Raw genomic sequence first — 27,606 nt, forward strand, 5'->3', positions numbered from 1 at the left:
GTCTCTGCTTGCCCTTGCTGCAACGCGGCACAAGGGGCCACTGCACGAACCTGCCAGCAGCCCTTCCAATTTGAATTCAGCTTTTGTTAATAAAATAAAAGCACTGATGTTTCCATGTGCTCATTTCAAGAGCACCACATGCTGCAGAGTTCCAGCACACAATTCAAAAAGGTCCCGTTACTTATGATCTATTAAAAAAAGTGTTGCGAAATAACGCAAGATGAACATGGTACCTATAAAATCTATTTTGGTCAACTTGCTAATTGAAATTATATTTTCCGCAGCTCCTTGTTGAAGAAAAAAATCAAAACTTCAGAAAACTTCCTTATTGTTTTCCCTTTCTCGAAACTGGGGGGCTAAACTGCATTTTTCTCTTTGTTTTATTACACGCAACAACAACCACAAATACAAAACAAATCACTGCAACGGTAACAGCAGCACAGAACTAACAAAAGCAGGACAGTCACCCTGGTGGGTCAAGAAGCGTGCGGTTATACATGTGTGCACCTCTTGCTAAAGCAGCGATGAATTTTCTAGCACAAAAATCTAATAATAAAGGCCCTTTCCAAGATGTGAAACACACTGGAGAAAAAGATCTGCAAAGCACTCAGCTCTGCTAGGCTCAACTTAAAAAAAAAAAAGTGAGAAAACTCTCTTAAGAAAATATTTTTTCTGCATCTTTATTACTACAGAAGTATTTTTTCAGGTGTAATAAACACAGAAATAATTAATATGACCTTATAGTTACGATTTTATAAAAAAGTAATTATTTTTTTGTAAAGGTTAAGGACTTGCTAATTAGGTTTAATTTTGTTATAACAAGGCTGAGGTTCTTGAACCAAAGATGAAGCATTAAAAAAAAATAAAGGATTGCTTTATGAACTCTTCAAGTATTGTTTTTGACATTCAGATACTGTAATGCTTTGGGTTTATATGCCCAGATATCATGGCAATCGCTTGTATTAAGAGTGAAAGGACAAAATGCTATTCTATAAGGGAAAAATCTGTAGCACTCCTCCCAAGTTTTCTATATCCAGTACACTAAGGATAGGAATATTATATCTAAATCAAAAGTTCAAAATATCCATTCACACCTAGGCAATTTGTATTCTGGCTTCTCTAGACACGACCTACAAGCATTTCTTGCTTCTCCAGACGTGACGCAGTTATTTAAGAGCATCCTCCCACCAGCCAAAGCACAGCGCTCCCCGGGGTCCCTGTGCAAGCTGCGGATCCTTTTCCCTCCCCCGAAGCGAAAGGCAGCAAGAAAACCAAATTCCCCCTTTCCCCATCAGCACCCTGAAGACAGGGAGACACTTCATCGTCCTTAAGCCCTGGGGGAATAAGGTGGGGATGTCTCTCCTCCCCCTAACCAGAACGCTTCGGACCCATTCGTTCTGATTTACTGGTCTATTGACCTCGCGGACCCGCGAGCAACAGTCCTGTGAAATATTACTTGAGTTGCCGGGCTGCCGAGCAGGGATGAGCGAAGTACGAGCCGCGGTGTTCAGCGCTGCCCTGCTTCCTAATCCTCCTCTCCTCGGCTAAATTGTTCCTTCCTCCTCCTCGTTTTCGTTTTGTTTTCAATGCAGAGGAAGCGAAGTTAACGGTCTGCCGCCCCGCATAGAGATACACAGCCAAAGAAACGCTCAACATCGGATTCAATGATGCATTTGAAGATAATGTGGCACAACAGAGACACAAAGCAGACAACTGCAAACACTGAATAAATATCATTTCTGCTTTTAAGAAGAACTTACCAGGGCCAACAGGGCCAAAGGCAAATACAAAGAGGATGCTGTGTGAGGGGGGGTCAGGAAAACAGAAAAGCAGGAGAAAGGGAAAAGGGACTACACTAGATTGTGGTTTCCTCTGAAAAAAGGCTTTTATCCAGGAGCCCCTCACAAAGACGTTCTTATCGCAGACACATTTAAGCTGCTCAGAATTTTATCCCTCTCTTTTGAAGATAAAGATTCAAACCTTGCAGGCCTGGTACAAACAAGGCTCCCGCTGATCTCGGGGGATATTTTGGTTGCGTGAAACCATAGGGATACAGCGTGATCTCTCCCCGATCATTTCCTTGGAATATTTTGTTTTCAGGAGTTAGCCAAACCATGCGTCTCCAGGGCTTCCACTGGGAATGGCGAGGAGCTCACTGGGAGACAGAAGAACCTGGGCATCCCCTGTGCCATCCCGGCCACGGTTCCAGCGGCGCTGAGCCCACAGGGTTTCGGGACACGGGTAGTAACTCCCAACAGATAGCTGGGGAGCAGCAAGACCGTGACTCCTGGTAAAGCAGCGAATCAATCAGGACTTGAAGGCTCTTAAATAAAGAGCTCAGAATAAATCCAACAGTAGATACAAAAGAAATCTGAACTGGCTCTGCTAAAAGTCAAGCTTAATACAGAAAATCAGTTTTCTCAGTAGAAGCTATTAAAGAAATGTCTCTGGGACAAAAAAAACCACACTAAACACCACCCCCCCATCCCACTCCCCCAAAAAGACCACCACCAGAAAAGAAAAAAAATGGTACCTTACCCCTGTCTACATTTAGCAGTAGTAACATGGTAGTATACCAGTCCCATATGGCTTGCATAAACATGCTCACAGGGTGATTTTACTCCACAGACATGACTTGCGCTTGTACATGGCGCTAAATGAAGCTTTCATGGCCAGCAAGGCAGCTCCACAGGCCTCCCACCACCGTCCCAAGGCCGAGCGACAACCAGCACCCACAAAGCAGGGTCAGCCCCAAGTCCTTCAAGGGACCTACTGACACCACGTGAGGAGAGGCCGCAGAGGCAGGGCAGTTCCTACCTCCTTCCCACTACAACGTTACACAGGGTTGGATGCAAGATCACAGCCATGTCCCATCACTGCTAACCTGCATCAAAGTTTAACTATTGTAACTTACAGACAAAGCTGAAGGATGAGGGGAATGGCTAGTTCTAACCTTACCCCCGTACGTTCTCCCTGCCACCCACGTCAGAACCACTGATTCTTTGCCTTCGAAGATGGTTTTTATGGCTTCAGTTGCAAGTTTCGGAAACAAAAGAAAGGCCAAACCCTCACTGCGAAAATACTAAACCTCTTCATATTTGTCAGTTGATACAAAGAGCTCTTCCACTGGAAACACCAGAGCAAGGTGCAGGCTAATCAACTTGTACATCTAGGAAAGCATTTCACGGGTTCAAAATATCATAGAGACAGTCTGATATGAAAGATGTTTAGTTTCCTAAATAATCTGATATATTAATTTCATTTGCAAAAACCTTGGCTTTAAAGTATGTATTTCTAAGCAAACTATCTAATTTCAGTTTGCTTTTTAAAGGAAAAAAGTCCAAATTGTTTTGTTGTTGTTTTGTTTTTAATAAAAGCACCGTTATTTAGTAGATGCAATCACCTCAGCCGTCTGTGACAACGTTGCAGGAAAACATACTGCAGGCAAGGCCGTCTCTGTTCCAGCTCCTCCTGCCAAATTCATTTAAAAATATGGATTATAACATCAACCAAAATTGTATCATTAACTGAGAGGTCACGGCCATTTCACATGATTTTACAAATTGAGGTCCTAAATGGAACAAGTGTATTTACCTGTAAATATTATGGCTCCTATACAAGCCAGTGCATTTACCGCAGCTTGCTCTCTCTTCAAGACGATGTGAACCTCCTCCGTTCCCACCAGAGACACAACCACCACCCTGGGCATTGATTTTAGGCAGCAGATCCGTACTTTTCTTTTTCAGTGGCACCTACAGTACTAAAGGGAAACTCCCAGCTTGTTTGGCAAAGAGAACTCAACAGGCAATTCACGCACCTAGTGCTTCACGTTGGAAAATGCTTCTATTTATCCACAGAAATATTAGAAAAGGACATCAGCAAGGACAAGTTGTCCCCATTAAGCATTAACTGATGGCCTCCAGGACAGGGACTGCTTGAAGCTGTGAATAATCTAAGCATGCTGTGGTTTTTTAAGAGAATACTCCCAAAACAATGCTGCAGTGTACTGCGAGCACCGTGGCACAGCATCTGCAGAAGGAAGCCTCACTCCAGAAGACAAAAATTGGTGTGGAACAGTTTAGCTTTAACCCTTTATCCAACGGGGTTGTTTTTCTTCTCACTCCTTTTCTACTGACACTATTAATGGGAAATGAGAAGGCAAAAAAAAAAGAAAAACAGTTTGTGATAAACAAGCTACTTGCACAGCAGAGGAGGAGGAAGGATAATAGGGAAATCATTAAAATGTTTCGTGTTTACTGAAAAGCGATTTCTAGCCCACAGATCTTGTCAATGATTGCCGGCACTGTTGGCCACACTCCTCCTCTTGAATTTTCATCCTTCGGTGGTTTCCATGACTCTGCTCTCGCCCAGTTCCCACTATCTTTATAATTATTCCCTAGATGCCTCTTTCAGATGCTTCTCCCAACCTTCCTGCGACACGCGAGCTCGGCCTCGGCAGCGGTCCCGCAGAACGCCGCACAGCGGGGCAGCACCGCGGCCTCCAGCTCCGGCCCAGGGCTCGAAGATCACGTCTTACTGCACCTCGGGCAGCTACGGTCTACCGGAGAAAACGCCCAAGTTCTCTTCTCATTTTATCAGTGGAGAACAGGTATCACAGCATCCATACTCGCAACGTAAGCGGCGGCCTCCACGGCTCGGGGAAGGCTGGGTTTTCACACGAGGAAACGGCAGGCAGCAGCGGCTCTCCAGAAGCCACCCACGCAGGTGGGCACCGAAAAGAGATTTTTCCGAGTTGTGGTTTCCCAGTTATAAGGCACAGTGAGGGTCTGGATAGAGCTGACTAAATACAGCCGCTGCCTCCGTAATCCTCTGCCTTTGCAGGCAATAAATACGGAGCTTTCTTCCGAAGGGCTTGGCCTCTCCTGCCATCCTTGGAGTTCAGAACGTCCTTTCAGAGCAGATGACACACGAGATGTCCAGCAGGAGCCTGCTTGAGCTCCATGCCCTCACTCCTACCCCCCACAGAACAGCCTTCTTTTTCCTAACAACCCGATTGAACAGGGGGAAAAAAAAAAGATTACTTCCATTTTTCTTTAAAGGGAATCATTTTCTGTTGTCTTCAAAAAGTAAACTTTTTGTACATAATAGTCAAGTCGTCTTCAGTTAATCTGTACAAATCAGTGGGAACAGGAAAATGGAAGTTAAATAACTAAAGATTTTGAGGAGATCACAGAAGAACTAACTTCATGTCTGTGTGCTGGTACCTGGAGATGACCGAAGCAATCTTCCACGCTGCAAATCAGCGTGAATTAGAGACTGAAGATTTAGGCAAATGATACTTGGGCAGGAACGTAAAAACAGAGAAAACAAAGGAAAAAAGATGACCAGGGTGAACCAATTGCGCAAAAAGCTATTGAAAAAATATTCAAAACGCTATTTTAAAAGAAGATACACTGCTCAACTGCATTTGACAGTTTCGTATAATTGAGTTTTAAAACTTCCCTTACTTTAAGTAACAAAAGCTTGAGTATGTATCTGCACCACAAATACTCTCTTCTAATATTTAAAAATATATTTAAAAAGATAGCAGAGGTAACAATAACTACAGTTGCCACAGTCCCCATGCTAACTCAACTTGCAGCCTCTGAGACTTCTCCGTTTGGAACAAAAAAATATTAGCTGAAATTAATAGATTTTCATTATGCATCTAATAAGAAATTATTAATTTTCAGGCTTCAAACAGATCCTGTTTTGTGGAAACCTACATTTCAAGCAGCTCACTACAGTAAAAGTCCAACAAAAAATGTTTTGTACGATATGCAATTTATAAAAGACAGGCTGAAAAGTTAAACATAAAGAAGTTAAAATGAGCCTAACGAAAAAGAGCTCAGCTCGCAGCGCTGTAAGACTGTGCTAATTGCACTGTGGTAAGCGGGGCTGCAGACATACAACTGACTAAGGCAAATTTGGTGGAAAAAGTAACAGAAATGCCGATTATTGGACTGATCTATCTTGAAGATGTTGTTTTGGAAGAAAGATTGGATTATTGGATTCACAGGAAAATGCCAGCGTGCTAATCTTCCCCATGGCCTCCAGCTCCAGAATGATGCCAGCGAACTGGGAGCCTGAGAAATACCCTGAGTATTGAGAGGACACAGAGCTCCATCCCAGAGAGCACCTAGAAACCAGATCCCGTGTTCCCAAAAGTGCTGTGGGTCTTCCCTCACCCCTGTGGGTTTGCTTTTTTTCTGTCCTCAAGCCTCCCCCTCCTCCTCCTTCCACCCTCCCTTCAGAAGTCCAACTTGGCCAAACAGCCGACCTTGTGTAATGATCTTTTCTGCTTTGAAAGAGGCAGCTAAAATATTTTTTTAGAAATAGCTTGACACCTGGACAAGGGTCTAAATGATGGACAGAGCAGTACAGTCCTACCCAGAGAGAGTATGACTACAGTAAGAACCAGAAAGAAAAGCTGCATTTTCTGTTTTTGCTGTACTTGTCCTTTCTGCGCATGGTTGTCTACCAGGATCAGAGGGAAACAGCTTAAAAATTGCAACAAGAGCTCCTCCCCATCTCAGTTCTCTTTTCTCCAGACCTGCATGCAAATAAAGACAATGGTTTGAATGAAATATTTAGACTACTCTTCTTCTTCTCTTGTTCTGGCTCTTTACAATAGGTCCTAGAAAAAAAATTGTGTAGATAGAGTATCACCACAGCAATGAGGCCCAAGTCCTTTCGTCCCAAACCTGAAACCTGTGTGAATCTCAGCACTACATGTCTCAGCAGTCTGTGCTATTTCATTCACAATTTTGCAAAGCTCACAGAGAACCAAAATATGCAAGCTTATTTACTCGTGTATTTTTTTAAGCATTGCCTCTCAGTCTGGTTCTTACAAACACTAGAAGTGAAGTTTTACTTTAAGTTCATTCTGATCCAGAGCTCAGGTTCAAACTGCCCAAAAGAGGAGCTTCTGCACAGATTTACCTTCAACTCTTGGGTATCATCTGTGACAAGATATTGAACCCAACTGCTTCCAAACCTAAAGAGCTCCGGCATTTTTAAGTATAATTTCAACTCCATTTTACAAACCTCAGAGGTAATTTGGAAGACACTATGCTCTCCACGAAAACAAATTCAAGTTCATGATTTCTTCTCTTATGCATAAAAAGGTGGTTAAAAACACTCATGGTTGTGTCTAATTTGCCTACAGCTATGCTTTAATTAGGTAGGCTGTGACAAAACGTTGCTCGCAAACTCCGTGCTGTGCATATCTAATACACCTCCAAGGCTTAAATGGGAGTAAAAAAATAGATGTCAGCCATACAAGTCCTTCAAAATTCAAGTCAAAGTTATTTAAAGTATGTTAGAAACGCTGCGCATTTTCAAATCCAGCTTGGACTGAATGTGCTTTTACTGTTTCTAGCCCTTCCCACCGGCTGGGCAGGGGTGGTCTCAGATACCTGTGAGTTGCTGTATAGCTGCGAAAAAAGCTTTGCTGAGGTGATGCGGTCTGAGTCCTCAGCACCACTCTGCTGCTGGGGCTGATATTCACTGAAGTTGCTATTTCACAAAATTTTTCAGTGGCTGTATGTGTATATAGTAAGTACTATCCCCATGCACCGTCTGGCTGTATTCAATCTCCGCTGGAGAACTTCGCCACTTCCGTAGCTTTTCTGGAGTCCGGGACCACGTTTATAGTCAGACTTTGCAATAAGATAGAGAATTACAAGAAGAACAAAAGTAATTTTCTGTTAACTGTGTAACTATATATCTAAATATACTTATGAAGAAGAACTTGTGCTTGTGTTGAACATCTCCCTTGGGCAGCAGGAAAAAAACTAAACCTGTTACTTGGAAAGCCGCAATTATTTAGCGGTCACAGAGAATTCAGTGGCAGCTTGTTTACGCAGTTCCTATGAACGATGATGCAGCCAGTGTCTCAATTGAGTTCGCGCTTTCCCCCGGCATAGCGAACTGTTTGTCTCGGCTAATAAATGTTCGTATTAACCCAGCCACCTCGTAGGAAGCCTGTTCTACGCTCTGTTCAATACCTTCTAGTTAAACTAATCGGAATCATTTGCTCAGAAGACTTTGGAGAGCCTCTCCCTTGCAACGGGAACATACACACTTCACATGCTGAATTTGAGTAGGCTCAAAGTCCCAAGAGGTTTTATCAGATCGCCACTACTGCGAGCGGTACATACTTTCCCAGCAAGCCGCAAGCGTACCCCTGAAGCCAGCATATAACACTTTCAGCCATCTGAAGAATAGCAAAAGCTGGGAAAAGTCATGGGAACGGCGCTAGATACGTTCGTTACAACTAACGGACATTTTCCAGTCTTGGACAGTCTCCTGCCGCCTTTTTTTAATAATTGAGTTTTGGCAGCTGCATTAATTTGTGTTAACTATGTAGTTTAATGGGAACTACTCCATAACTGAGTGCAGTTCACCATTCATTTCATTTAGGGCCTTTTATAACCATTAATCAAACCGCTGGCAAATCACTCTTGTCACGCTGAATCAAACCAGAGCCAGAAGGCACAGGGAACAAAAAAAGGTCTAATGAATGCTGCCATTCATCTCGTGTTATAAATAAAGAGCGCAGGGAATGGCAATGGCCTGTAAGCACAGTCATGCCAACTTTCCTCTTACCTGTGAAACTCTGCCCTAACTCTGATTTTAAAGACGTGACATTTTGGGAAAAAAAAAGATTTTGCCTTCCATCAACAAAGCCACTGCGCTAATGGTAAAAGGGATGATGAAAATCAGGCTGGAAGGGACCCTGAGAAATCACAGCCCGCCCCGCTTCCATTTACGCGTGCCTGATAACTGCCTGTGCAACCGGCTCCTAAAAGCTACACGCATGTGTTTATGAACTAAAAGAAGTTGTGATACACAGACAATAAACGTAGTTTATTTGTTTTCAAGTGACATGAGTGTGCTTTGTAATAAGATCTACATATTTTGACTGTCTTCTACAAGTACCAGTGTGACTTATGCTCAAGCACCTTGCTGCAGAAAGTACTCTGGAGAGCTCGGGAATAGAGAGCAAACCACTCCAAGGGCAAAAGCAACCACTTCTCGTGTTGTAATATACATTCATGCAGTTCTCAATTTATAGCACAAGCGATAAAAGATTATTCTCAAGAAGTAACCCAGCTGCAGGTTCTTCTCTGCATTAAGACAAAGAAACAAACCAGAAAGAGCTGAACGGTCAAGGGTCAGGTTAAGTATTTGGGATCCACACCTCCCCAAGGAAGCTTTCTGCCTAAAACAGTTTAAAATAAAAGTTTTTGGGTTTTTGTGTTTTAAAACAAGCTGTTTAAAATGCATGAAGACATCTGTTGTTTTTATTTCTCAAATCCAGACAGCAATATGGGGAAAATCTCATTTCAACTGCATCGTCTTTACGTCTCGTTTTCAATTATTTTGGAAAGTATAAAAAATACTCTCCTTATTGGAAACAGTACAGTCCTAGACCATGCTAATATATTAATTATAATACCATACTATGAAAGATTCCTGGCGTTATTATTAGACGTTCACAGAAGCAGCTGAGTGCTACGAGCAGATGCCATTGCTGAAGAACTGCACAGTGAAAGAAAATAGACCTCTTCTCTGGGATTCGTTGGGTTTTGTCTTATCCTGTTTAATGCTCAGAAGAGAGACACTTAATTCATACTTAAATGGATATACCAAAATGCAGTAACTAGTGTTATGCAACAATTAGACAATTATAAAGCAATACGGCTAGTGGTTTTGAAAAACAGAGAATTTTTAAAGAAAATCTGTATTTTTTTAATACCAATATACATTTAAGTTGGTGAAACAGCAGTTATAGGTCTTCTGGTGTCACAGATGGCTCAGTCCTATCACAGAAGTTAAACTTTTCCCACTACCTCTAATGTAAGAGACCCACATCCTCCACTTTGAGCTTTACATATCAACGCTGCTCAAAAACCTTCTGTACAACACAATTTTAAACAAGATTTGGTGGTGAAATTTTGAAAAGCTCATTGGACCTACAAAGCAGATTCTCTAAACGGGCACTTCAGCTCCCAGACCTCACTGAAGGTCAAGCTGACCCACAACAGCTAACCCACGTTTTTACCTCAAAAACTTTTCACTAAGTCCACGTTAACAGTAACTTTTGCACACATGCCTCAGGGCTCCCTGCACGTTACTTAACTCAAGGTCATATTTAAGAACAAACCAAGAAGCAAACAAGACAACAGGAAAAAAAAAATTCCCTCCCCAAAGGGTAAGCAGCTTCTCAGTATTGCTCAGGGTCAGTATTGACTCCCAGCATTATTTAGGCACTTCTCTAAACCTCATTTAGCACCTATACACATACACGGAAATCAAAATCAGTCTTAAGAAATGTATGCATAGCCCAACAGAGCCTAGAGCCCAAGTAAAAACTTAAGTCAGAGATGGCTGAAGGTATCTGGGGCAGCAAACCATGCCATCACCTGTTGGGACGGGGAACATCTCCGTTGCTCAAGAGTTACGCGGGCAGAACCATGCACGGCACAAACTCGCCCCGCGGCCCCCGCAGTCACTGCGATCTCTCTGCAACTATTGCAGGCTGATCCACAAAATGAAAGTTTAAAAATCAGACTATGCATAGATCTGGTATAGTTAACTTTCCAACATTCATTCTCCTGAGGATTCAAAGGGATTTTTGTATGAATATTTTTTCCCTTAAACATAAACCTGTAGATCATACCCAGACACAGCAATTTTCCTATGATCAGCCAAGCGAACATCGGTATTGCAGACCTTGTTAGGTATAGTTATTTTTAATAGGATTGAATTTAAACACCATTATCAGAAAATGGCAACACTGGAGTTTCACTCAAGTGCTTTTTACAAGCATCAGGTGCTGAATAAGTATTTGACACTCATGATGCATTGACAAGAATTACATTTCCAGAATGGTCTGAATTAGGCACTCAACTCCCATTCCATCCACGGCAATAAAAATTAGCTGACTGTCCTTCAATCGCGCACCATTACCAGGATCAGCTTGCCTTCACTTGCAAGTAGGCGTTCACCTCATTCTTCACAGACTCCATTAAAGGAAAATCACTCAGAACAAATTCTTCAAACTGCTCTAAAAGCAAAATAAGATATCAAACAGGACTGGAAAAAAGACACACCTATACAGAAATTCTCAAAAATCAGACTGCTGCTCATTCCAGTCCAGCCTCACTGCCAGCACTAGCCAGTGTCAACAGCATCAGAGTAAGCTGGGAGAAACTTTGTGGTGAATAGAATATATAGAGAATACCACATGCTTATATTATATTCTTATATAATAATTATATTTAAGTATCATATTGTATTATTATATGGAAGTGGATGCTTCTTCCCATAAAGGATTAAGTCAACCCTGAAGTTCACACAAATATATACATAAATACATATACGTACATGTGTGGTGTGTACATATATATCGTCTGCCTCTCTATAAAAACACACACAGGAGAGAGACTGCTGAAATCCTGTTTTCTATGGTGTTCCATGTGCTCATATCCATTAAAACAATGCCAATTCTTGACTCAATCTCCAAATCTCTTGGTCCCAAAGCTATGCTATGATAGGAAGTTCCACAGATTTAATACGAGGCTGCTTAAAAGGGAAAAATATATCATTTCATGAGCTTTAAATTTGCAGCAGTGATGTTAGCACTTGTACCCGCTCAAATATTTCATCTGTCTCAAGGGCATTCAGTCATGACATGAGTTTCTTGACTCACTGAGGGTGCTGGATAAGCCAGTCATTCTGCTCGGACCGCTTGGCTGAACTGCTTTACGTAGCTTAAGATATATGTAAAAAAAAGGCATCAGAATGTCGAGCATGTTCACACATAAAAGGAAAACTGCAAAAATTTCCACAAAACTCTGCTGATTCCAGTACTTGCCCTGCCTCGACATGCCTGCAGAAGTGCCAGGCACTTGGCTATGCACATACTCTCTCGTACCCCGCCTTCAAGCGTCCTATTAATGAAATGCTCTTCGTGCATCAGTCGCAGCCAGGACAGCCCCTTTCCCCCCACCATCCTTTGAAACTGTTGCCACCCTTATGTTTTTCCTCTCTTCAGTTGCACCCCTCCAGAAGGCAAAACAAATCTGAGATCAAGAGAAACGGAGGAACTTGCAGCAAAAACCTGCCAAGGCTCCGACAGCTTTGCCATAGGAAACCTGTGGCACTACGTGGTGCTTCGCAGTTTACTGTTTATGCCAGCACAGACCCCCGTTAGTGCCAAGAATTCATCATTTCTGTCACAGGGTGACACAGCTCCGCTAGTACTGTGATTTTTAATTTCCTAAGTAGGCAAAAATAAAATCCTTTAGGGAAGTAGCTAGAGTTTTGAAATCAGGGCTCGTCCGTAGCATTATTTTACTGTCGCTACTTGTATTTAGCACCGTGTGACCATACCGTGCTCTCCGTTAGCAATGCAACGGTAGGTAACTGATTTCAAAGGGAAGTGTTTCAGCTTCGGTTGCAAAAAATTCATTTTAAACACTGTCCAAATGTATTTTTCCTGGATGGAAAACTATAACTGGCTTCTGTGAAGCCATTAACACTACTGTTAAGGTAATACATTTTTTAAATTCTCTAAATGAAGGGGAGTGAACACAGAAAGAGTTATTAATCCACTTCGTCCAGCACCTTCATCTTAGAAAGCCTGGTTACATTTCAGCAGGTAAGCCCAGTATTTCCAACAGAGTTTGGGTTGCCTGTCTCACATCAATACCCCAAGAAAGTCATCTTTTCCCAAAGCCTAATTTAAATACTCGACTTTGGTATTTTCAGGTGACTACCATTAATATTCTCTCATCTCAGTAAGAACTAGATATCTCACAGGGCATAAGAACAATACATTGGAAAATAAATTGAGATTAATTGTAGATTACTGTGCTGCTTTTTCCAGACAGAACTATGAACTCAGAGCCAAACTAATTAGTCTGTTCTGTGCTTGGTTTCTTCAACAAGATAGCAAGACGTGAACAAAATTGTCCTACGCCACAGTGTGAGATCACAGAGAAACAGATCACAGAACCATTAAGGTTGGAAAAGATCTTTAAGATCATCAAGCCCAACCATCAACCCAACCCCCCCATGCCCACTAAACCATGTCCCCAAGTGCCATGTCCACACGTTTTTTGAACACTTCTGGTGATGGTGACCCCACCACCTCCCTGGGCAGCCTGTGCCAATGCTTGACCAAGATCCTCAGCTTACTCAAATTTTCCTCAGTTCACCAGCTTCTCAGAGCTGCTGCAGCATCCATCCACTGAAGATCTGCCTGCTTCTCTACAGGTTTATAACAGTGGATTATGTTCTGAAATTATTTTTCAATGAGTATATACCAATAGGGTACATCACTGGGTTTGACTTTTAACATCAGCAATAGACTATAACTGCTTCTGTAAATATTTCAGGGCTGATGCGTTTGTGCGAGATCAGCTTAAGCAGCGCTCACAAAGGAAATGTTAGGAGGCTTCTCATTTTTCATGCTTTCATTGCTGTGTCAAACCATGTTATGGTGATGCAGGCTTCCTTCTTAATACTACTCTCGACCTAAGTGATTCACACACAACAACGTGATCCATGCCTGCTTTATTCAGTACTTTCCATGACCTTGATCTCTGAATAACCATTTTGCTTCAGGAATTTATGCAGCAGAGTCAGAAGTAAAACTGATTTGACCAAGATGCACGACGCTTGCAATCATTCATTCTTGTCAAAAAGACCTAGGTGACTTTACAAGCCACTTGTCTCAAGTGGCATTTCCTTTGATGCAGTTTTTCTTCCGCAATAGCAAACAAAACTAGCGCTAAAACCACTTCGTATTAAAAACTCCCCAGTAAAGGGCATTTGCATAGAAAAAAATGCTTCCGAATTGCGTTTAAGTTGTTTGTACCTTAGACAGGTGGATGCTTGGTAAAAATTAGAAACAGTGTTTTTCTGCAAACACTGTCCTTCAGATCCATTTTTTTCCTGCTTTTTGCTAGTACTTTCTCTTACTTTAGGCAGTGGCCTCAAAGTATCTCAAACCAGCGTTCCTGACCCAACACTGCTGGAAAACTGTTTCCTTCTCTGTTCCTCCTTAAGGAACATTCATAGGAAAAGATAATTAAAAATCTGTATTACCACAACCTTGATCCATTTAAAAATAGCTGCCTGATTCAGTGGCATCAACAGTGTAATTCTGAATATATGCATTATTATGCAGGAATAGTTGATAGAACTCTCAACATTCAGAAGATGCAAAGCTCTTCCCCTACAGATCAGTACAACTCTAGTTTGCTTTTTGACACAATCAAGGGACAATCCAAATACTAAGCAGGAAGAAAAAGAAATGCTGTATACAGCATATCAGCAAACCTATCAATTCAGTAATGACCACCTACAGAAAACCGGGTTTGTAGGATTAGATCTCTCCTAGATCTCGACCTCAAATCCCACCACCAAAGCGGGCTGCAACGAGAGCGAGATCCCACCAGTAGGGATAGGGTGTGGAAAACTTCTTTCTGGATTTATGCCACTTCCAAAACATTTAGGGACTTGGGGTGGGTTCTTTGCTAAAACAGCTAAACAGATTTTCAATCTCACTTAAAACAGAAAAAAAAAAAAGCAGCTATATAAAAAAAAAAAAACACCTCAGAGGTCAAAAGGGAACAAGCTCAAAATACACTTCTGAAGGCTAGAAAATATTTAGAAAATAACTGCAGTTGACACTGGTTAACACATTTAATCATCTTCAAACATTTGTTTAAACACTAAGCTCTCTAAAGCTACTGAGCATGCAGATGATTTATATAGTAACTAGGTAATCTGCACTTGGACCTTTTAATTTTCATTACACTGGGAGATATGGTTAAAATGTTGCTAAAAGGCCGTGATACAAAAATCAAAATTTAGCAAAATATTATCTCTTCTTGCAAATTCATTCACCTCTTGCAATTTTAGCCCTATGTCCAACACAGAAGGGGTTATTTTTAGCTCTTTAAGAGAACTAATAGGAACTCCATTGTGAAACACTCTGTTTCTTGCAAATAGCCTTATTATTTAAAAGATCAAAAGCATGTTGCTACCATGTGATGTAACTAACTTTGATCTGATGTTGTCTACTCAGACTTCAGAGGAGATAATTATCGGACTGTTAGATTTTTTTTTTTTTGTACTCCAACTCCAAATCTCTCATTCCTCTTCGCACTACAGATACATTAACAATTAAAAGATTACATCAATATTAAAAAAAGGTGAGTCTTGCAACAAAAGAGTGATGGGCGATCTACAATTAAACAAACAAGCATATTAACTCTAAGGCGATACACGGAAATACCTGCATTTGTATCTAGCCAAAGGAGGAAATAAAAATATCAAGTAATTGTTCTGTTTACAAGATATAAAGATTACATGAGAAAATTTAGTGCATTTGAGAGTTTCCTACTGGTAAGGATTCAACAAATAAACTAAATAAAGATTCTGAACAAATTAGTAGCCCTGGTATATTGCTCTGGAAAGACAGATATCAGGGGATTTCTCTCATCATCTCTCCAGTTTAGTCATGTAATTTCTTTTGAATCCTTCGAACATTTTCTGTTATTAACACAAACATACATGAACACGATGTTTCATCTTCGGTTAAGTCTGTCACAAATGAATGATCTCATGAAAATAAGAGATGTCTATCAATATTGTGCCTAAGTTACAGCTCCAGTTTTGGGTTTTGTTTTTTTTTTTTTTCATTTGTTCTGCACTTGTGAATCCCATCCCATATGTGAACAGAAACTTTACCAAAGAAATCTTTGATCTACCTACAGGGTGAATACAACTGCACTGTGCCACAGCAACGTCGTTTTGGTTTGCCCTTGGGACTGCAAAGAGTCGGCAACTGCGGCATCTTTCACCTTTCTGTCGGTCTGGTTTCACGCTTAGCACTGTCTTGGCATTCTGTCGTCCTCTCCTGGAGATTTTCATCATCTTCTATTCATCCTTACAGTGGTGTCACATTGCCGTCACACACCTTTCAACGCGCTTGAAAATTTAGGTACCTTTAATTTCTACATGACACACTTGCAGCAGAAGGCGTAACGAAGCCAAAGCTAGATGCACTACAGGCTGGATGCAGACAGGAATATTTTTCAAGAGGTACATAAAGGACTTAGATGTAAAACTCCCATTAATTTTTATGAGAACTACACGGACAGAAACCATCTATGCAATAACATATGCAATAATCCTCCTCCAGCCACAGCTGCTCTTACCAATAGATGCTGCAATCTATTGTTGGGGTGAAATATCAGCGTAATTTATTTCTATTTCTCAAACAATTAGTCACCTGCTGCATGCTAGATTTGAAATCAACGTATTTCAGTAAGGCAAATAAAGTACGCTGCCCAACGACTTGCCTGCCTTTTCAATATTTGATTCCTTGTAATGAAAACAATTCCATAATAAGTGAAATTCCACAATTGCAAAGCCACATTTTTATTTTTATCCAGTAAAACAACGTATTACATTAACGTACCTAAGGAAATAGAACTAAACCCTCCGTCACCAGTAATTATTATATTTTATTATGGCTTGATAAAAGGATATTGTTATACAAGCACTGAATATCCTATAATCCAAATTAAGGCTCTATTCACTAATGAAAGTATTTTTCACACATAAGCTTTAAAGCCAGAATGCAAAATGAACAGCACATTGAAAAATTTTTTGTTTGACTAAGTATTAACTATGTCATTTTTAGATCTGACTGAATAACACTAATGTACTCTGCTATTGTTCAATTGTTTAAATAAAGAAAAAAGAAAAAAGGCAGCTATTAGATTTAAACATATTTCAGATTCCATTAATATTTGCCACGAGGAAGGAACGTGGGGGAAGCAGGTTCTGTCGGGAGGGCACTTTCATAAGACTGAACAGTGGGAACCCTCAGAGCACCAATGCCGAGCGAGGGCTTCCATGAATTTACTTGGACGTCTGTTAATTTGGTAAGAAGATGCTAAATACATGGGTTTTTCTTATCTTACCATATTGACTGTTCATGAAATAAATAAAAAAATTTAAGAGCAGCTACAAACCTGATTTTCAACCCACCGTGCTTGACATCGTGCACAACGGGGACTTCCGTTGTAATGCCAAAACTAAGGCTTCAGGAAGAAGCAAAGGGAAAGGACCGTGTAGGGCAGGCAGTAGCAATTAGCATCTGATACCACAAGACGTTTGGCAACAGCAAGGCTATCGAGCACGGTGGGAGGTAATCAACGATTTATGGGACTTGGTTTCCATGGGTGCGAATACCTGATCAAAGCAGGGAAGGGACTTGTAGAGTTTGCAGTTATTTGGAGTTCTGAAAACTAAGTCATTGTGGAAAAGGGAACAATTAAAAACATTCCTGGAAAAGCAAGGCGGGCCAAGTTCATGTACTCACCCATCACTGACAGCTCTGCAGAGCCACTGCTGTTCTCGTTTTTGTAGGTAACTACACACGTGTACGTCCCAGAATCGTCGTCAGTCACATTTGATATGAGTAAGTTACTGCCGGCCAGTAACGAATACTTTTTGGACCTGAAACATTGATAACACATGTCCACAACATGTTAAGGTGCTGGCTCTAGCTAGAAAACTAAACACAGTATATTAAGCTATAAATTCTCAACTGTGATTTTTGCTGTTAATAGCTTTACACTTCCATTTTAAATACCAGCCAAGCCACATGTATGATCAAACTCCACCCTCGGATTTGGTGCAGAGAGGAGTTATAGCAGCAGGTTAAGAGGCACATCCAGTCTCAGTACCATTCAGGAGGAAAATCTCCTGGCCTCCAAACCCACCCCACTGAATTTAAAGCATTACTCAGTGGTTTCCCTGTACTTTGCTCAAGGAAACGTAGCGTTAGATATGCGATCCACAGAAGACTGAGCTACCTGACGGGGAGCACTTCATCTCCTCGCAGCCACGTGAAGGTGGGAGGCGGGTACCCAGAAACGCAGCACTCCAGAACAGCATCCTTCCCTTCCATGGCCACCACGTTCGACGGTCGCTGCAGGAAAAACTGCTGCCTGTGCAAACCTGGATCTATGAGAGCAAGAGAAACAGTTGTGATCCATTAAAAAACAAAACAAAACATTCTTTTTCTTGGGAATGGGGAATGTAAAATGGCTGATCAATAACGGACCCAAGAGACCACAGCTTCCTCAGATTCTTACTGAGGGGAAAAATAGAAAATCGTAGTACAGACATATAAAAAGTGTATCAAATGGCAATCTTAGAGCTGCTTACAGGTTGAACCCAAGGGAGCAATTTGAAGGCAGAAAAATACCAGCTTTCAGGAAAGTGGAAACTTTTCAGGAAACTGTTTATAGCCTGGTATTAAAGTCAGGTCTTGGAACAACCACATGAAAAGGCACAGTCATGACAAGAGAAAACAGAGATATACATAAGGTTAAGAGTGGTACTGAATTAACACTGTTTTGGAGTTGCAGCAGGTAAGTTCATATGTATGGTGGGTTAGGAAAACACAGAAAATGAAGAATTGAGTAACTTGAAAAATCTGAATTAAGAGAGAATAAGTAGAAGGATTAGTGCCCCAAATTCTCTTTTGCCTGACCGAAGGTGTCCGCGCGGATACCCTGCACATCGGAGGCTGTCTCAGACAGCCCCAGACACCTACCTGTGGGCAGCTGGGCCGAGCTCAGGGTGCCTGCCTCAGGATAGCTACATCTCTGCCTCTGACTGCCACGGGTGGATCGGCATTGACCGGGGACAACCCACGTTCAGGTGACAACCTAGACCCAAATCCCGCCCATCGTGCCTGAAATACCAGCAAACGGAACCACACGCCAGGGAAATCAGTTGGGTTTGTTTGCTTTTTTATGTGCCTGCTCCTTCTCTTGACGACAACTTCATTTTCTTATCACAGATGTTGAAACAAATGTGCTGGACTGCAGCCATTAAACATTACTCCTTGTTTCCTAACACAAACATCAAAATTACACAATATAAATGAATATTCCCACCAAATTAACAACTACAGGATCTTCCAGGATCACCTCCAAGTAATTAGCTGGTTCTCCCATAGAAGTAGGAAGAAACTCTATCTATCAGCGTGCATTTGTTATGGATTCAAAACAGCAGCATGTTTCAACTTCTTACTGTAACCAGATGGACGTGCCATTTCCAGCCATCAGTAAGCGCAATTGATGCGGACGTTATCGCACACAACTCAATCTCTGAAGACATCTTAGCTGACCAGTGATGAACTGCATGGTATCTCTTGCAATAGCCACAAATACACATATTACCTTAACGTATGCAATTAAATACATGGTAGCTAACTAGCAAAAAACCAAAGCTTTCTTGTTTGGCTTTTTTTCTTTCTTTTATTTGGATTGTTAAGTCAATTGTCCAAAGATGAAAACAGATGTGCAAAACTAGAAAGCAAACAAAACCTATAAATGGTATCCAGATCTTAACATGGGAGAGTCTCCTTCCTTTCAAAAGCACTTAGTTCTGAAATCACAAAAGAAGCTGTCTGATTAAAATAATGATCCTAGTTAGGATGGGAGATGTGAGCAGCAGTAAGAAGCACAGCAATAAAAATATAGGGAACATGACATCAATGAAGATAAAATTTGAAGTTAGAAAAAAAGAGAATTGATAACTGAAGCCATAGGCTTTAGTAGAATACATTTGGCTGAAGGGGTTCTTTGCATACATCCGGAATAAATGGAATTCCAGAGCTGGTATAGGCTGGATATTAGACAAGGCTGCAAAATCCTAAACCACACAGAAGTAGCTCAATATGTATTGCTGTTCTGTACTTGGAAAAAAGCAGGGTAGCACACTCATGTTTTACAGCGATGCAAAATATATTTTTGTTGTACTGGAGACTAGAAACAACGTTCACGAGATACCGCTATTGTCTTAACTCCTCCAGTGAAAATAATGTTTCCACTGTAACTGTCAACAATCTGAATAATCAGTTAATAACCAGCATAGATTAAAGCAACACCATACTCCAACCAAACTGAAAAACAACAGTATTTCATTTGGCATTTTTCCTGATCTAAATGAAAGCAAAACTGTTAACGTTAAGGTATGCAGGCAGACAGCAAGGCCAAGGTTAAACTAAGGGGGTACCAACATGAGAAACTGCTGAACACTGGAAGAGGAAAGCCACTGTCCAACTCCGAACTGGGGCTCAAATCGTTAGACAATAATGGCAGATGACAGAGGATAGACTCAAAGGTAGATAAGTATTTTTTATTGTTATTTTGAAATTCCTTAATTAACATAAAATCATCACAAACACTTTAGTCTAAAATGTATTTCAAATTAGTTTTTCATTTAACGGGAGCCACTTACCATTTCAGCATGAAGAATACGCCACTACTACACGTCCCGGTAACATCTCTCTGCTTTTACCCCCACTAAGTCTTAGGCTTAATAATAATCTTCTCGCCTCTTGCGTAGCTCCCTTTTCTAACATCTGCTCTCCTTTAGGACCGCTCCTCTTGACTCCCGCGCCCGCAACGCGGCAGTGCCGCGGGCCGGCCGCTGCTCCCTGCGCCGCAGACAACGGAAGAGGGAGAGGGTCCCGTGCTCTGCCATCGCCTGCCCTTCGTCTTCGTTTCCATCCCTCGCTCCAACCAAGACTCACAGACAGACGCTAAGCTTGCATTTGAACTTTTCGGAACTCCCTAATGATATAGGGGCTGGCTGAGAAGCGGCACCTTCTCTACACCCCTCTCATACGGAAACGCAGCTCAAAAGCAGAAGGTGTTGCTTGTGCAGCAACGTTTTGCTGCTTGATTCGCGGTGGAATAAAGAGTGCAGGGTACAGCCAAAGTTAGCCGCTTAAAGCCACATGAAGAGCTGAAGGAAGTATCTGTCATGGGAAGCAAAAAAGCAGAAAGTATCTTATTCTTTTCAGAAAATAAGGGGAGCGAGAGCGCTGCGGTTTCAAACCCCTGAAGATCAGAACCTGCGCGTTATTCAGGCGGGTCCCTAGCAAGGGCTGAGCCTCCCAGGAGGCGGCAGCCAGCACCGGCTGTGCCGAACACAGCCCACGCAGACCACAGCCGCGGTCACTCCCTACGTCCGTGCGGTGAAGCCTACCGTCAGTTTTACTACCAGAGGGGTCTGGAGGGGGTAACTAACACATTTTGTTTAAACATCAAGAAGCAAACCCACAGCTTTCGTGATACAGAATGCTAGTTATAAGGCGGACCGACATGCTACCAACAAGACTACTAAAGTCAGCACATCACAAACGAAGGTGTGGGTTTGTGCCACCTGCCAAAACCCAGAGGTGGTCTAACACCAGAGCTCAGCAACTAGGACACGAAAGACGGCATGATCTGAAGCTACAATTACTTAACAATAACCTTACAAGGAACCAAGGAGTCTCCAAAGGCACCCTTTCCTTAGGGTGGACATCCACAGTTTCCTCTCGGAACTGAGTTCCCCCTTGAACAGGGGATGGTGTTGGACGTTCATTGACGAAAACATCTGTGGGACCACAGACGGCAAACCTCCGCACTAGGGTGTTGCGCTGGAGGTGCTACAGTCTCCCCGCGCTTATGCTTGGCAGGGGAAAAAATAAAATAATTTTAAAAAAAAAAAAAACAAACCACTAAACTGAGTAAACCCTACAAAAATACACACCAGTGGCACAACAGCCCCCGTGAGGAAACCAGGCCTTTTTGTGGGCTTAAGGAAGCAGTACACATCTAGCGCCCAGGTAGAAGTTTCAGCATCTGGTTCAGACTTCTCTGATAAAACCCCTCACTGCTGCACCAACGCAACCAGTTATTTCCAGCTAAGAAATAAAAAAGAGATCAGCCAACAAATTCGATTTTTATATTATAGAGAAAGGAAAAACAAATGAGGAGATTTTAAGACTAAAGGGCCATTAAATCTTGGTTTTTGTATAGACAGACCACAGAGCCATACCCATCCTGAGCTCAAAAGCGTGCTTGAATAAAGTGCATTCTTCAGGAAAGCATCCAGTCTTGATTATAAAGATATCCAAGGTCTTGTTAAGCCCTTCTCCACTTGATTAAAGAGCACGCAGTGTATTCTCCCTGACAAGGTACTTGTACACCATAATCAAGCCCACATAATCAACCGACTATGGACTAGCTTTAGCAGATGAAAAATTCTTTGCACGAAGCTCCGGCTCCACTGGAGGCATCGACTTCAGCCATGATTAAATCTCTCGTGCATCGCCCATTCGCGGCCTGAGCTCACGGCTGCAATGCCCCATCCACGGGGACACGACGGGACACCTCCTGCTCTTTTCCAGCGAACCGCCTGACTGGGACCACGCGGAGCGAGCCGCTCCCGCCGCCGGGCCGTGGCCCCCATCACCGCCCACGCTCACAACGGAGCCTGATGTCGCCCAGCTGGAAGCAAGGGCTACGCTGACTTCCCAGCCTGCACAGCACCTATCACGTTGCTGGCGTTTGTCAATTTTATTTCAACAAATTTCTATACATTAATGTGTAAGAACGATCGGATATACCTAAACCCAATTACAAAGCAGTGAGCTGCAAGAACTTATTTTCCCTGAACAAAGCAAAACCTCTTGTTTCATATTTCGCATTTTTCTCGAGCACCCTATGCGCAGTAACGAGGTACAGCTATACACATATTTTCCATGCTCACTGAATCAACAACAGTTGAAATTCAAAACCACGAAGAGGATCTGTGAATGTGTATGCAATTTCGATAGTCCCCATTACACTTACATCTGAGAACGCCACACTATCTGCAAAAAACCATATTCTAATAAGGCTTTATAAAGGTATAAGTCATTTTGTCTCCTTTTTATAGATGGTTAATGGTGTAATTGAGACATTTAGTGATTTAAGTAGGACATATACGTGTTCCGCAGCAGGAAAAGGTCTTGAATTATGTTTTTCTCATTCTTATGTCAAAGGCATAGCTTCAGTCACATTTTACCGGCATATTTCATAGTCAGTCAGTGACCATTCTCTCAACAAACCCTCAGATTTGCATCATTATGCATTGGTAAGAGTTAAGGATGTATCTAACTCTCCTACCAAATTGGTCTTAAGCAAGTGGAACTCAAGACAAGGCAATTTATTTCTGTCTTCCAAGGAAAAAGATGTTGCAAGCAGTTCACTTGGATTCAGCAATACAGATACAGCTTTTTAGCACTCAAGGAGAAAAAAGTTCCTGCAGTATTTTAGCTACATTATATAGTGAAAAAAAAGGGAAATGCTTTCATGAGTGTGTTGCATCCTGTTGTACGGCATCTTATTGTGCTAAGCGACTTTGTGCTACACTGCATTTATAAGCGTTATTCAATCGACAAAAGCCTCCCATCATATCATGCCCATGAAAATTTTTCTGAACATATTTGGATAATATTGTACTTTGCCAGTACAATTTTATTTTTTTATTGCAGCAGTTTTTATATTGCAAATTACAGAACTGAGATGCCTTTAATGTGACACTGATGTGACGGAATATCTCTAAGTGTTCATAAAAACATTTCTAAATTCGACTAAGAGAGAGAAAGATTTAGACCAAATAAAACCCAGTTTGGCTCTCTGCTGTCAGTGAAAAAAGGCCAGCAAAATTCCCCAACCTGATCTCACCATCGTGCCTAGAGGCTGAACGCTTAATCCCAACGAGAAAGCGAGGGTTACGTGCGAACAGCGTTAGAGAAATCTGTCATTAAAATGATACCGATCTCTCAATATACAGAATGCATTAAAATGTATAACCAGAATGCAGTTACTACTTTGGGATTTTGCTTTTTTGCCTCTGCCTCCCAACCCCCTTGCGAGCATTTTTCTGCTTCATCCCTGCCGCCCTCCCCTCCCAAAAAGCGCAAGCCTGGCTCAGCAGAGCTCTGGGATCTGACATGACCAGGAGCATATAAGTAATAAGGACATACAAAGATTGTAAAATTCGCACCAACACAAAGCAGGGCGTGAAGACATTCTTCTTACTGTAGTAACGTGAAAATACATTAACTAAAGTGCAAGGAAAACTGTGCCAAGTCGCTGCTGGAACGTGAGACTATACATCAGGGGTCCTATTGCTAGCTTTAATGATGATTTCTTGCTAGACACTCAGTTTCCTCATCCATAATGAGGACAAAAATATTTACAGCCCTTTGACTTGTTCTTTGAGATCCTTAGGTAAAAGAACAATATAGAATTTATTACTGCAGGGGTAGAGAAGGGACATTGCTGGTTTGTATTCACAAGACAAGAGGTGGAAGCTTTGTCTCTAGCCATTAAAGTTTTAGAAGCAAAATTGAAACAGAATGAGGAACTGCTCCACAACTACATTATCTGCTATCCTGAAAATGGAGAATAGAGCAGAGGCGAGAAAGCAGCAACACATTTACACTCTTACTTTCAGCTGAGCAGCAGAGCTTTGGCAGGCATTATTTTAGACCTACATCGTCCTTGAGGTGCAAATACACACGCAATTGAAGGAGCAGTGGTTTGATCCGGGGAGTAACTGAATCCAGAGGAGAACCTAAATCAAGATTTTTGATGTAGCCCTATGAATATAACTGGAGAGGAGAGAGATTTTACTCCCAGTCCTAGTCTGTTTGGAGTGGAAAAAAACGAAGTAAAAAAAAATTCAAATATTAACTTAGTCAACTTTTACAAACAAGTAGCAGCCCCAGTTTTGTAGCTTTTAAATGGTAAACGGGACAGTCTTTTAAATCATTTTTATGGCATTTCTCTAAGCCTCCTCCAAACCTCCTGCAACATTTCTGACACCCTACATCACACTGACCTCAGCATGGAAGTCGCACGTCTCCTGTGCCACCACTCAGCCATCACTGGTTTATCCGTACCAGGATCTCACCAGCCTCTCACGGCACTGTTCTACCCTCGTTCTGCCGATTACTCAAGATGAACCTCCAAGATTTTTGGTCACAGGAAAGTATTTGCTCCACCCCCTATGCTCGCCTATGATATGGCCAATAGGACCAATTACATTAATTTTTTTTTTGATTCTGCGTCACTTATGAAGATTTGTATAGCAACCCACATTCTTCAGTATTTACCACCTCTGTGATATGTGCATATGACTTCAATGGCAGTTTTATTGTTACGTGGTGTACTAAAGAGTATAAGATCAAGAATATCTCTCTGGTTCCCACTAGAAAAAGACCTGAGCAGTAATCATTTCTATTCGGAGTAATCATTTCTATTTTGGATCTATCTGATCTATCATATAGATACCATATTGATTTTCAATTTCTCAGGCAAGAAATCCTTCCAGAAATCTACTATAACAATACTAACCATCACCACAATTTATGTTGACATCATCTGTTTTCATATACTGATACTGACTGGTTTTCATTGCATGGATCATGCTATTATTTTGTGTTTCAATGATGCCAGCCTGCCAGACCATCAGGTACTCAAGGGTCAGTTGGTTTGTTCCAGACGACTGGAAATGTCAGTATTCAAAATTTATCGTCAAGAATTAGCAGTCCTGAAAATTTCTCAGCTCCTCCAAGAGCTACTTTTTTTATCTGGATATAACGACCTGAAAACATCTGGTTTTGGACAAGTTTTTTAAGCCCCTCATGTCAAGATAGCACTAATTTTTTTTTTAATAAAAAAATATCTTTAAATAATCAATGCCATATGTACAAACATATTTTTTTTTCAAAAATTGGTGTGGACTTCTTTTTTTAACTTTTCTGCCTTGTAAATATTGAAACAAGTTCTACCACTTCCAACCATTCATAGTAATACTGTTTCAGTTATGCATGAAAAACACTTGTACCCCAAACTTTACTAGTTCTTGGTATCTTCCATGTCTTTGATTCCCCTGACTCTCCACAAATTCTGGGGTTTTACTCATAATTACTATCAGCAGATTATTTGCTCCAGTTTTTAGATTCTTCAGATTTCTTTGTAACCAAACTGCTGCGGGTTTCAGTTAAGACTGGCTTTCCTTCCCGTGTGTTATAGTAACGTCGTACTGCGTATGCGTAACCCCCAACAGCCATTTGATTCCATTCCACTTAAATCCTCTCCGGCTGCTAATTTGACTCCTACGCAGAGGAATTTTCTTCTGGTTTAAGAGATAACTTTACAAAATGTCGTGGTAATGAGACAGTTGCGTATGTTTTGTTAGCAAGCTGGGTTCATGGCCAGAGAAGAAAGCAACACATTTCATGCAATCGGGGAGGGGGGGGATAAAAAAAAAAAAAACAAACAAAAAAACTACAAGTTCTTAAAAAGTCAAACCTGGATGCAACCTTCAGTTGCATCCATCATCTCTGATGTTTAGGATCTATAATAGTCAGCCATTAACAGTCACTAATAGTTTATTAGTATGTTATTATTGTTATAATTACTATCAGCATGAAATAATATTCCGTATTAAAGCTCTAGTGCCACTATTTAGTATAAAACAAATCTCAAAGCAGGAATGCAAAGGCTGTTCCAACACTACGGAATTCCCTTTTGTTCGGGATTCTTCATGGGCTGCATTTTGAGAGCAGAATCAGTGGTAAATTTAAAGTGAACTACCTTGTTCTTCTCTGCGTACCCAAATTTGCAAGCCAGCCTGTGGTCCACTAGTTGACAGCGGACACCAGGACAGCATCCTCAAGCTAGCTCAATTTCATAAGGTTAATCCTACACCAGGAACCTGCCGGATTCAACGTCTGCTTTCAAATACGTTCAGAAATAAATTACATAATACTTTTAAGGTAACAGCTGTTCCGAACTCAAGTCTGGGCTTCAAAGAGAAGTACTGAAACCAATCCCTTAGAGCAACCCCGAAACCTCTGCGCGTATTTGGTAAATGAAAAACACACTCACCTGGCAGCTAGCCAGGGAGCTGTTGAGCGAACAGCTCTTTAGCAGGCATTAGTTACCAGCTCGTGTGATGTCATCGATCTGATTGTGATGTCACCGATCTGATCAGCTCCGTGCTAAGAGCACACACTGACGGCACGTTCGGCTCTGCCCGCCTGCTCGTTTCTATTTCCAACTAGGCAAGCTGCTCGAACACGGGAAGCTGGTATTCGGGTGTATTATGCAACAGATTACTTCAGCACTAATCAGATTTATCTTGGGGAGAGACAAAATAGCTTGTTCGCCAGGATTATTAATAAGCATTTTAAATGTAATTTTCATTAAAGATCAGGATATAGCTAGCTTATAGAGCGACCTCAGCAATGCTATTCGTTTGGGCAGCTGGAAGTAGGGATAACCCAGATACTGGGAGTTATTACATGGATCTTTTGTACCTAGGGATTTACCTTGTCAGACTGCACACGGAAAGGCAACTGCACGTGTGCGTGTGTGAATACTGTCCCACTGCTGCCTTGCTTTCAAACTTGACTTTAACAAATGACACCTTAGGAGGATATATTTACCCAACAAGAACATATTTTTCCCCCAATCCATGAAAATATTACTAATAATTAAAAAAAAAAAATCCAAGTAATTACACTATTGCCCAGTACCACTGCATGTTCTGTGACAGGGCATACCCCACTCCCGTGGGTCTCTCCTAATGAGGTAAAAGTGAAACCTTTAACAGAAATTATCCCTGAAATTCCGCAGCACAAGCGATGCCTATGCCGGGTGTGCT

The 27,606-nt window shown here is 41.5% G+C and overlaps 1 protein-coding gene across 1 annotated transcript in view; it reads right to left on the reverse strand.

Annotated features, from left to right (window-relative positions):
• The window catches only part of LOC309415080 (netrin receptor DCC-like), a 593,773-nt gene that overhangs the window by 276,426 nt on the left and 289,741 nt on the right, over nucleotides 1-27,606 (reverse strand). The window contains 2 exon segments of the mRNA XM_082012494.1: nucleotides 17,414-17,550; nucleotides 17,910-18,060. Coding sequence (XP_081868620.1) covers nucleotides 17,414-17,550; nucleotides 17,910-18,060 — 288 coding nt within the window.

Source organism: Phaethon aethereus, assembly GCF_964289735.1.
Source record: "Phaethon aethereus genome assembly, chromosome: W".
Taxonomy (NCBI): domain Eukaryota; kingdom Metazoa; phylum Chordata; class Aves; order Phaethontiformes; family Phaethontidae; genus Phaethon; species Phaethon aethereus.